This window comes from Rhinatrema bivittatum, unplaced genomic scaffold, assembly GCF_901001135.1.
Source record: "Rhinatrema bivittatum unplaced genomic scaffold, aRhiBiv1.1, whole genome shotgun sequence".
Lineage (NCBI taxonomy): Eukaryota > Metazoa > Chordata > Amphibia > Gymnophiona > Rhinatrematidae > Rhinatrema > Rhinatrema bivittatum.
The window spans coordinates 14,773-26,619 of record NW_021821057.1 but is presented as its reverse complement, the minus strand read 5'-3'; the positions used below and the strand labels follow the sequence as shown (position 1 = coordinate 26,619).

The window sequence follows — 11,847 nt, the reverse complement described above, 5'->3', positions numbered from 1 at the left end:
GGGGCTATACATTGTGTTCTGTGACTGGTATCCCCCCTGCAGGCCCTGGGGCTATACACTGTGTGCTGTGACTGGTGTCCCCCCTGCAGGCCCTGGGGCTATACACTGTGTTCTATGACTGGTGTCCCCCCTGCAGGCCCTGGGGCTATACACTGTGTTCTGTGACTGGTGTCCCCCCTGCAGGCCCTGGGGCTATACACTGTGTTCTGTGACTGGTATCCCCCCTGCAGGCCCTGGGGCTATACACTGTGTGCTGTGACTGGTGTCCCCCCTGCAGGCCCTGGGGCTATACACTGTGTGCTGTGACTGGTGTCCCCCCTGCAGGCCCTGGGGCTATACACTGTGTGCTGTGACTGGTATCCCCCCTGCAGGCCCTGGGGCTATACACTGTGTTCTGTGACTGGTGTCCCCCCTGCAGGCCCTGGGGCTATACACTGTGTTCTGTGACTGGTGTCCCCCCTGCAGGCCCTGGGGCTATACATTGTGTTCTGTGACTGGTATCCCCCCTGCAGGCCCTGGGGCTATACACTGTGTGCTGTGACTGGTGTCCCCCCTGCAGGCCCTGGGGCTATACACTGTGTTCTGTGACTGGTGTCCCCCCTGCAGGCCCTGGGGCTATACACTGTGTGCTGTGACTGGTATCCCCCCTGCAGGCCCTGGGGCTATACATTGTGTTCTGTGACTGGTATCCCCCCTGCAGGCCCTGGGGCTATACACTGTGTTCTGTGACTGGTATCCCCCCTGCAGGCCCTGGGGCTATACACTGTGTTCTGTGACTGGTGTCCCCCCTGCAGGCCCTGGGGCTATACACTGTGTTCTGTGACTGGTGTCCCCCCTGCAGGCCCTGGGGCTATACACTGTGTTCTGTGACTGGTGTCCCCCCTGCAGGCCCTGGGGCTATACATTGTGTTCTGTGACTGGTGTCCCCCCTGCAGGCCCTGGGGCTATACACTGTGTGCTGTGACTGGTGTCCCCCCTGCAGGCCCTGGGGCTATACACTGTGTTCTGTGACTGGTATCCCCCCTGCAGGCCCTGGGCCTATACACTGTGTTCTGTGACTGGTATCCCCCCTGCAGGCCCTGGGCCTATACACTGTGTTCTGTGACTGGTATCCCCCCTGCAGGCCCTGGGCCTATACACTGTGTTCTGTGACTGGTATCCTCGCTGTGGGCCCCGGGGCCATACACCGTATTCTGTAACTGTTCTCCTTATAGGCCTGAGGCTGTACATGGTGTCCTCTCTGTGAGCCCAGGGTCTATACACTGCGTTCTGTAACTGATGTTCATCTTGCAGGCCCAGACCTGTACACTGCGTTCTGTTTCCCGCCAGCTCTGAGTACATGCCGCCCTCTGGCTGGGGTGAGTAAGTGTCGTCGGACAAATGGGTGTGCAGGTGCCCTGGCTGAGGTATGTAGAGGGAGGGGCGGGAGCTGGTGACGGCCAGGTAGCACTGCCACATTCCTGCGGGCTCTGCTGAAGCTGGATCCTCCCTGCTGCTGTGAATTGAAGCACAATCATGAGGTGTCCTCAGCCGTAAACTCAGGTGCGTTGTCATGGGGTAAGGAGTGCTGCTGGCTGGCTCTTATGATATAAGAGGTCCTTTTTATCATCCTGCTTTACTGCAGACTGAATTCTTAGATCATGACTGGGATTTGATCCTTCTGGGCTTTTTGTTTCGGGGGGGGGGTTTGAAATGGGGAAACATAATTTGGGAGGGAGAAGATAGATGGACAGACGGACATGCCAACTCTGCAGTTTATAGGGTGCTGTGCCCAGGAAGATGGGAAGGGGGCTGTGTATGTGATAGCGAGTGGAAGGTGTCCTGTCAGTTCTCCCACTAGGCAGGAAGCAGCAGTTTTAAAGGTGCAAACTCCACCTTCTTATTCATGCAAGGACACAGAGAGAAGGAGCACGAGGAGGCTGCAAACAGAAATGAGAAAGGGGCAGGCCCCTCTCCAGTCCGCTGGCCACCAGGCGCCCACATTCTCCCAGCACGGGGCCTCATCTTCCCTGGCCACACGGGGGACGGTACCACCCGGGGTCACACACTCACACACACTCTCACTCACACACACACTCTCTCTCACACACACACACACTCTCTCTCACACACACACACTCTCACACACACACACACACACACACGCTCCCGACCCAGCCCCTTCCCTTTCCCCCTAGTGCCTGTACACACAAAACACAGACATGTAAAGTAGGGCCATGCGTGCGCTCGCCTTTCTTGGCTGGCTGGGACCTGCAGCCTCTGGGCTTTGCAGACTGGAGCGCTGCCAGCTGGAACTGGCTCTAGCTGGAAAGCTGAGTAAACAGGAGCATGGGTTTTATGTAAGAGGTAGCAGGCACTGGGACGCAGACTGTAACCTCACCTCCCGGCACTGACCCATGTCACCTCTCCCCCTCCGTGTCCCCCAGGACACGTCTCGCTTCACTCTCTGTCTCTCTGGGACCTGGGTATGCCATGTTGCCCCCTTCCCTGCCCTCCAGGATTCACGTGTCCTATCATGCCCTTGCTGCAGTGTAGCTGCTTTCTTTAATCTTTCTTCCCTGAATCTATTCTTCCAGTGCTTCTCTCCCTGGGGTTTGGATGGGAGGAGGGTCAAGTCTCATTAAACTTCTCTCTGTGTCTCCACGTCTGTGAATACAGGTGCGTGTGTTTGACGGACTCTTGTACGCCCAAGTATACATGAGTTTGTTATCTGTGAGGGTGTATATACACGTCTGTAAATGTGTGTCTCTGTGTAGATACTTCTGTAAGCTTGTGTGCGTCTGGGTGTCCGTGTCTGTGAATACAGGTGCGTGTGTTTGACGGACTCCTGTACGCCTGTGTATACATGGGTTGGGTGTGTGTACATATCTGTGAATGTGTGTGTTTCCGTGTAGAAACTTCGTGAGCTTGTGTGCACGTGGGTGTCCATGTCTGTGAATACAGGTGCGTGTGTTTGATGGACTCCTGTACGCCCGTGTATACATGGGTTGTATCTGCGAGGGTGTGTGTGTACATAACTGTGAACGTGTGTGTTTCCATGTAGACACTTCAGGAGCTTGTGTGCATCTGGGTGTCCGTGTGTAACGTTTAGGTATCTGCTGTCTCTGCACGGACTGGGATCACACTTGTTGTTGGAGCTCATTCTGAGTGATTGCAGGAAGCCTGGAAAACCCCGCAGCTGATGCCCAGGACTCGAGCACAGTCCCAGTGCTCAAAGCTCTGCAGAAGTGACTTGCAGGCCCCCAGAGCCTTGCTTCCTTCCAGTTTCTCCCCACTCCCTGCTGGGGGCCCTGTAGCATCCTTGGTTGTTATGGGTGCGCTCCAGTGGCCTGTGACGGAGTCCTGCAGGTGGATCGGGAGGCGGGGTGTGTGCATGCTGTGGGCTGGGCTGGCACAGCTCCTCTAGCTTTTTGTCTGCACTCCACAGAGAGAAGAGCTTCAGTCGGTACAGCAGAGAGACTGAGGTGAGCAGCACGCCGGGGCGTGGAAGGGGGCTCGGAGAGGGGCAGAGCTGGAGAATGGTCCTCATGAGTCTGCCTGGGTGGAGGGCCCAGAACCTTAACAAACTCCAGCAGGTGGACCCTGGGATGCTACTGTAGTCTGCCTGTGTGTGTGTGTGAGAAGCTTGCTCTGCCACTACCTGTGCTGTACCTGTCTTGTGGTGGGGGCAGTGTGTTTGTGTGTGTGTGTGGCTCGTTCTGCCGCTACCTGTGCTGTACCTGTCTTGTGGTGGGGGCAGTGTGTGTGTGTGTGTGTGTGTGTGTGTGTGTGTGAGAAGCTTGCTCTGCCACTACCTGTGCTGTACCTGTCTTGTGGTGGGGGCAGTATATGTGTGTGTGTGTGAGAAGCTTGCTCTGCCGCTATCTGTGCTGTACCTGTCTTGTGGTGGGGGCAGTGTGTGTGTGTGTGTGTGTGTGAGAAGCTTGCTCTGCCACTACCTGTGCTGTACCTGTCTGGTGGTGGGGGCAGTGTGTGTGTGTGTGTGTGTGTGTGTGTGAAGCTTGCTCTGCCACTACCTGTGCTGTACCTGTCTTGTGGTGGGGGCAGTATATGTGTGTGTGTGTGAGAAGCTTGCTCTGCCGCTATCTGTGCTATACCTCTCTTGTGGTGGGGGCAGTGTGTCTGTGTGTGTCTGTGTAGCTTGTTCTGCTGCTATCTGTGCTGTACCTGTCCTGTGGCGGGGGCAGTGTGTGTGTGTGTGTCTGTGTAGCTTGTTCTGCTGCTATCTGTGCTGTACCTGTCCTGTGGCGGGGGCAGTGTGTGTGTGTGTCTGTGTAGCTTGTTCTGCTGCTATCTGTGCTGTACCTGTCCTGTGGCGGGGGCAGTGTGTGTGTGTCTGTGTAGCTCGTTCTGCCGCTATCTGTGCTGTACCTGTCCTGTGGTGGGGGCAGTGTGTCTGTGTAGCTTGCTCTGCCGCTATCTGTGCTGTACCTCTCTTGTGGCGGGGGCAGTGTGTCTGTGTGTGTCTGTGTAGCTTGTTCTGCCGCTATCTGTGCTGTACCTGTCCTGTGGTGGGGGCAGTGTGTCTGTGTAGCTTGTTCTGCCGCTATCTGTGCTGTACCTCTCTTGTGGCGGGGGCAGTGTGTCTGTGTGTCTGTGTAGCTTGTTCTGCTGCTATCTGTGCTGTACCTGTCTTGTGGTGGGGGCAGTGTGTCTGTGTGTGTCTGTGTGTCTGTGTAGCTTGTTCTGCCGCTATCTGTGCTGTACCTGTCCTGTGGTGGGGGCAGTGTGTCTGTGTAGCTTGCTCTGCCGCTATCTGTGCTGTACCTCTCTTGTGGCGGGGGCAGTGTGTCTGTGTGTGTCTGTGTAGCTTGTTCTGCCGCTATCTGTGCTGTACCTGTCCTGTGGTGGGGGCAGTGTGTCTGTGTAGCTTGCTCTGCCGCTATCTGTGCTGTACCTCTCTTGTGGCGGGGGCAGTGTGTCTGTGTGTCTGTGTAGCTTGTTCTGCTGCTATCTGTGCTGTACCTGTCTTGTGGTGGGGGCAGTGTGTCTGTGTGTGTGTGTGGCTCGTTCTGCCGCTACCTGTGCTGTACCTGTCCTGTGTGTGTGTGTGTGTGTGTGTGTGTGTCTGTGTAGCTCGTTCTGCTGCTATCTGTGCTGTACCTGTCCTGTGGCGGGGGCAGTGTGTGTGTGTGTCTGTGTAGCTTGTTCTGCTGCTATCTGTGCTGTACCTGTCTTGTGGTGGGGGCAGTGTGTCTGTGTGTGTGTGTGGCTCGTTCTGCCGCTACCTGTGCTGTACCTGTCCTGTGTGTGTGTGTGTGTGTGTGTCTGTGTAGCTCGTTCTGCTGCTATCTGTGCTGTACCTGTCCTGTGGCGGGGGCAGTGTGTGTGTGTGTCTGTGTAGCTTGTTCTGCTGCTATCTGTGCTGTACCTGTCCTGTGGCGGGGGCAGTGTGTGTGTGTGTCTGTGTAGCTTGTTCTGCCGCTATCTGTGCTGTACCTGTCCTGTGGCGGGGGCAGTGTGTGTGTGTGTCTGTGTAGCTTGTTCTGCTGCTATCTGTGCTGTACCTGTCCTGTGGCGGGGGCAGTGTGTGTGTGTGTGTGTGTGTCTCTGTGTAGCTCGTTCTGCCGCTATCTGTGCTGTACCTGTCCTGTGGTGGGGGCAGTGTGTCTGTGTAGCTTGCTCTGCCGCTATCTGTGCTGTACCTCTCTTGTGGCGGGGGCAGTGTGTCTGTGTGTGTCTGTGTGTCTGTGTAGCTTGTTCTGCCGCTATCTGTGCTGTACCTGTCCTGTGGTGGGGGCAGTGTGTCTGTGTAGCTTGCTCTGCCGCTATCTGTGCTGTACCTCTCTTGTGGCGGGGGCAGTGTGTCTGTGTGTCTGTGTAGCTTGTTCTGCTGCTATCTGTGCTGTACCTGTCTTGTGGTGGGGGCAGTGTGTCTGTGTGTGTCTGTGTGTCTGTGTAGCTTGTTCTGCCGCTATCTGTGCTGTACCTGTCCTGTGGTGGGGGCAGTGTGTCTGTGTAGCTTGTTCTGCCGCTATCTGTGCTGTACCTCTCTTGTGGCGGGGGCAGTGTGTCTGTGTGTGTCTGTGTAGCTTGTTCTGCCGCTATCTGTGCTGTACCTGTCCTGTGGTGGGGGCAGTGTGTCTGTGTAGCTTGCTCTGCCGCTATCTGTGCTGTACCTCTCTTGTGGCGGGGGCAGTGTGTCTGTGTGTCTGTGTAGCTTGTTCTGCTGCTATCTGTGCTGTACCTGTCTTGTGGTGGGGGCAGTGTGTCTGTGTGTGTGTGTGGCTCGTTCTGCCGCTACCTGTGCTGTACCTGTCCTGTGTGTGTGTGTGTGTGTGTCTGTGTAGCTCGTTCTGCTGCTACCTGTGCTGTACCTGTCCTGTGGCGGGGGCAGTGTGTGTGTGTGTCTGTGTGTGTCTGTGTAGCTTGTTCTGCTGCTATCTGTGCTGTACCTGTCCTGTGTGTGTGTGTGTGTGTGTGTGTAGCTCGTTCTGCTGCTACCTGTGCTGTACCTGTCCTGTGGCGGGGGCAGTGTGTGTGTGTGTCTGTGTGTGTCTGTGTAGCTTGTTCTGCTGCTATCTGTGCTGTACCTGTCCTGTGGCGGGGGCAGTGTGTGTGTGTGTCTGTGTAGCTCGTTCTGCTGCTATCTGTGCTGTACCTGTCCTGTGGCGGGGGCAGTGTGTGTGTGTGTGTGTGTGTGTGTGTGTGTGTCTGTGTAGCTTGTTCTGCTGCTATCTGTGCTGTACCTGTCTTGTGGTGGGGGCAGTGTGTCTGTGTGTGTGTGTGGCTCGTTCTGCCGCTACCTGTGCTGTACCTGTCGTGTGTGTGTGTGTGTGTGTGTGTTTAGCTCATGCTGCTGATGGCCCTGTTGCATCTGCTCTGAGGTGAGTTAAGAGGTTTCAGTCTGGTGCCTGATCAGACCAAGTCCAGCATCCCTGGAGCTGTGTAATCGTGTAGCAATCTGCATTCCCCCACCACCATCCTCAGCGGGGGGGGGGGGGGGGGGCTCCTGCTTTCTTATATTCTTTCACCACAGCCCTCCAAGCAGCAGGAGGCCAGCCTGAGAGGGCATGGGGGGTCGAGCTTTTGTGACTCCCATCTGCTCCGGAGGGGAGTCACGAGTGTAAGGCCGCTTCTTAAACAAACATCAGAAACAGGAATAACAGGCCAGACCATGAACCCACGCCATCCTCTGCTACCAGGGGGCAAAGAGTCTGTAAGGAGCCCGGGATCAGGCACACAATGATCCTGCGCATGCAACAGGCAGGGAGTCCAGCAGCACGGCTCTGGGATTTTCAGACCCTGCGCTCCTTGTTTGAGCTGAAGCCTCTCAAGTATTTTCAACCCCTGTACTGTGGTGGGGTCTCCCTCTGGTATTTTCAGCCCCTGTATTTCAACCCCTCCTGTCTCTTCTTTGTGCTGCAGTTTCTGGTATTTTCTGCCTCTGTGCTCTCTGCTTTGTATTTTCAGTTCCTGTGCTGTCTGCATTGCGATGCAGTCTCTCACATTTTCACCCCTGTGCGCTCTGCTTTGCGCTGCAGTCCCTCTGGTATTTTCAGCCCCTGCACTCTCTGCTTTGCACTGCAGTCTCTCTGGTATTTTCAGCCTCTGTACTCTCTACCTTGTGCTGCAGTCTCTGACATTTTCAGCCCCTGCGTGCTCGTATTTTGCTGGAATCTCCCTCAGGTATTCTCAGCCTCTGTGCCTTCTGCATTGTGCTGTTTTCTCTCTGCTATTTTCAGCCCCTGCACTCTCTGCATTGTTCGGCAGTCTCTCATATTTTCAGCCCCTTGCACGCTCTGAGTTGTGTTCCTGTCTCTTTGCTCTTTTCTGAATTCAGCAGAAGTGCCCCTGCACTGAGAGACTGTCATGAGATTGATTTTATATCTGTGTGAATCTCTGCAGGTCTTCCGAGCACGGCCGGCGCGGAGGGACATCTCAGAGTCACAGGCAGCGCGGGGACGTGCCACCACACTCCTTACCGTGATGGTTTTCCAAGCAGTGGGGAAACTGCTGGGATACAGGAAACAGTAAGCGCCCAGCCCAGCCCTTCCCTCCAGCTCTTCAGCAGGGCAACTGCCCCCTACCCCCCCCCCCCATCTCTGATTAATCTCTTAACATCCCAGGGGGTTGCTACCCCTCCTCCCAGCCTTGGATAATCCTGTCCGCCCCTCATAATTCCTCATAATCTCCCTGGGGGCAGGGGGGGGTATCCCTTACCCTCAGCCTGCATAATCTGCATCTTTCTCCTCTCTGCAGAGGGAAGTCACTGAAGGACAGGACCCGTGAGCGGAGAGGGGCTGCCGATGAGGAGCGCCTCTGCCTGGATCCCCAGTTCACCTCTGCCCGCATCACGGACGCAGATATCTTGATGCTCGTGGCTCTACCCAAGGGCGTGAATGCCGACGAGTGGCTGGCTAGCAATGGTGAGTGAGCATTTGCCAGCAGGCATTAAACCCACATTTCAGTCTCGCCTCGAGGTCTTCCTCAGGATCCCCTCCTGAGTAGCATGGGATCTTCTAGGTGTTTGGGTACTTGCCAGGTTCTTGTGGCCTGGATTGGCCTCTGTTGGAAACAGGATGCTGGGCTTGATGGACCCTTGGTCTGATCCAGTATGGCAACTTCTTATGTTCCTAAACAGCTAAACAGCTTACCTCCTGCTCTCAGCATCCTTTCCTCCCCCCCACCCAATCCATTAGTCCTGCAGAAATTCAGAGAAAAAGGCTGGATGGATGCCAATTGTAGCCAACCCTGCCCGCAGGAAGTCCAGGGTCTGCGGCCTTACCGTCCGTCTGTCTGTCCATCCGTGCCCCGCAGCCGGGAGCATTTCAGCGAGGTCTGGCTGGCCCGCCTGTGCTGTCGCTTCGTGTTGTGTATTTTAGGATGTCGCAGGCTGCAACAGCCCGTTAATACATTTATAAATCCACGGCCTCTCTCTCGCATCCTCGTCCGATAACTCTTACCTTGTCTTCCCTCTCTTTCTGGCAGTTTTGGGCTTTTACAACCATGTCAGCCTCTTGTACGGCTGCATCTCTGAGTTCTGCACCAGCTCCTCCTGCCCTACCATGAAAGCCTGGAGCAGGTAAGTCCCGTTACACTGTGCATGTGCAGGGGTGGCTTCCGGCTCCTCTAGCTACACTTATTCTCTCTTATGACACTGCTGAGCATCCTCTGTGCCCCCCCCCCCCCCCAGGGTTTCCCCCACTTCCCCACAGTTAAGGATCCCCTGTGCTTATCCCAGGTTTATCCCATGCCTCTGTATCGCTCCTTGGTGCGACCTCACCTTGAGTACTGTGTGTAGTTCTGGTCACCACATCTCAAGAAAGATATAGCGGAATTAGAAAAGGTACAGAGAATGGTAACCAAAATGATAAAGGGGATGGAACGAGTCCCCTATGAGGGAAAGGCTAAAGAGGTTAGGACTCTTCAGCTTGGAGGAGAGAAGGCTGAGGGGAGATAGGATAGAGGTCTATAAAGTAATGCGTGGAATGGAAGGAGTAAACGTGAATCAGTTGTTTACTCTTTCAAAATGTACAAAGACCAGGAAGTTACAGGGTAAAACATTTAAAAGTAATAAGAGAAACTATTTTTGTACTCAACACATAATTAAACTATGGAATTTCTTGCCAGAGGATGTGATGAAAGCTGTTAGTATAGTTGCATTTAAAAAAGGTTTGGATAAGTTCCTGGAGGAAAAGTCCATTAAACATTATTAAGGTGGAGTTGCAGAAATCCACTTTTTATCGCTGGGATAAGCAGCTTGGAATCTTATCTATCCCTTGGGATCCTGCCAGGTTCTTGTGGCCTGGTTTGGCCTCTGTTGGACACAGGATGCTGGGCTTGATGGACCCTTGCTCTGACCCAGTATGGCAAGTCTTAGGGTCTTATGAACCCCTCCCACCCCCACAGCTAAGGCTCCTCTGTGCCCCTCCCAGGCTTTCGTAGATTGTGTCCCCTTTTCCTGGGAGGTTTTCCCATGCGTCCACCTCTCTTACCGAGGGGGTGACTAGGGCAGGAATTCCCCACCGGGCTATGGTGAACGTGTAAACGCTGCCTGCAAGCACCTCGGCAGGAGTGTCAGAGCGCAGTGTCCTGCAGGCACGGGGAGGGGGGAGGCTGTGTGGCTAGCCCCCCCCCCCCCAGCATGAGCTCCCTTGCCTAACCAGCCGGCGTTTTCCCTCCGCAGCCAGTTCCAGTGGATGGATGAGCGGGGGCGGAAAAAGCGGTGCTCGGCCCCGCAGTACGCGGACTACGCTGTCAGCCTGTCCCAGAAGCTGCTGAGCAGCGAGGAGCTCTTCCCGACCAGAGAGCGTAAGAGATGGCCTCCGTGCCCCGAACGAGCCTCGCTCCCTAGCCAGGGACCTTCGTTTTCACTTTCAATTTTATTTCAGATGAAACCTGACTTTGCTCTAACCTTTAAATTCCCTGGCAAAAATCAAATAAAAGCTGATAACGAAGGTCCCTAGCTCTATCCAAACATCCTGCCTCTCCCTTCCTCCCTACCCGTTTCCACCCCTGCATCCTACTTCTCCACTCCCTCTCCACTCCCCTCCTTCCTGGCCTGACTCCTCTCCCCTCCACGTCTGCCTCCACCGTCACCCCGTGCTTTTCCTTTTGGCAGCCCCTGAATCTTTCTCTCTCTCTCTCTCTCCCCACAGAGAAAGATTTCTCTCGCCACTTCCGGCCGGCCATGCAGAGGATCCTTCGCCTCCTCTTCCACCTCCTGGTCCATATTTATTCCTCCCACTTTCGCGCGGTGCTGGCCCTGGAGCTGCACCCCCACCTCAACACCCTCTACCTGCACCTGCTCCTCTTCTGTGCGGAGTTCCGGCTCCTGGAGTGCGGGGAGATGGCGGCGAGCGAGGAGCTCACCACGGCCCTGCTGAAGGCGGGCCGCCAGTGCAGCAGTGCCTCCTGAGCTCCGCCGGGGGGCCTGGGGGGCCCACTTTCACCGTGCTCCTCGCCCCCCCTTCTTTCGGGGCTGCTGGGGCCTCGGCCAGGCTTCTAGCTCCTTGGGGGCGTGCCGCTGGGAGGTCGCCGTGCAGTTCCGGGGGCCTGGGATGCGAGGCACCGGGCCCGGAGGCTGGAGATGCAGTGGGGCGAGATCCGTCCGCAGCCTGGAATCCGTGAGGGGAGCGGGCGCCTCGGGGGCCCTCTAGGAGATTGGGCGTGCGAGGACAGCCGGCTGCCAGCCCTTCTTCGGCGCCTGCGAGAGCCCCTTGAGATTCCTGGGGAGCTGCTTCTCTTGGACAGCGTTGCCAGTGCACTGATGGGAGCCCCTCTTGCAAATTCCTTTCCAGATCTGGCTGCAGTTTTGACCATTTCCTCCGGGTAGGGGAGATGTGGACTGGGACCTCTGCAATTCCTCCTTCTACGGATCGTGTGGGTGCAGGCACTGGCACGGCTGAAGGCTATGTGCATGCAGGTCTCCGAGTGACATCCTTGACCTGTAACAGCCGCCCCCATGCGTCCTCCAAGACCGGTCCCCTGCTCCCAAAGAACATTTCAATGCTGGAGCAGGGGCAGAATTGGAGGTTCATGCTCTGGATGTGAGCCCGGCCCTCCCTGGATATTATTTATTATTTCTTTGTAATAAACGTCTTCGTACCTGTGTTCTGTTTGTCTCTCTGTCTGTCTGGGCTACTTCAGCACTGCATTTAGTAAAAGAAGGGGTTGCCCCGCGTACTCTGTTCAGGCCGGTGCAGCATGATTCCAGCGTACAGATGGGAGAATGTGCTCTGGGGTTCCCGATCCCTTCCTGTGCTCTAATGGTGGCTGCACTCTTAGGTTTTCCCTCTTTATGAGATGGGTGAGCTCCTGGTGTTGGGGTGAAGGACAATTAAGCTCTGGAATTTGTTGCCAGGGGATGTGGTTAGTGCAGTTAGTGTAGCTGGGTTTAAAAAA

At 55.7% G+C, this 11,847-nt stretch overlaps 1 protein-coding gene across 3 annotated transcripts; it reads left to right on the top strand.

Annotated features, from left to right (window-relative positions):
* The first annotated feature begins 1,525 nt into the window (after positions 1–1,525).
* LOC115082411 (MOB kinase activator 2-like) lies at positions 1,526–11,556 on the top strand. Of its 3 annotated transcripts, XM_029586639.1 has the most exons (7): positions 1,526–1,542; positions 3,428–3,464; positions 7,849–7,973; positions 8,203–8,369; positions 8,932–9,025; positions 10,130–10,254; positions 10,602–11,556. In XM_029586639.1, the coding sequence occupies exons 3-7, from the start codon at positions 7,930–7,932 to the stop codon at positions 10,859–10,861; spliced, it is 690 nt and encodes a 229-aa protein (XP_029442499.1). In that variant the 5' UTR covers positions 1,526–1,542; positions 3,428–3,464; positions 7,849–7,929; the 3' UTR covers positions 10,862–11,556. The 3 variants fall into 3 exon arrangements, with proteins under 3 accessions (XP_029442499.1, XP_029442500.1, XP_029442498.1); XM_029586640.1 differs by lacking the exons at positions 1,526–1,542; positions 3,428–3,464 and adding an exon at positions 6,666–6,827; XM_029586638.1 differs by lacking the exons at positions 1,526–1,542; positions 3,428–3,464 and having other exon boundaries at positions 6,939–7,973.
* The last annotated feature ends 291 nt before the right edge of the window (positions 11,557–11,847 follow it).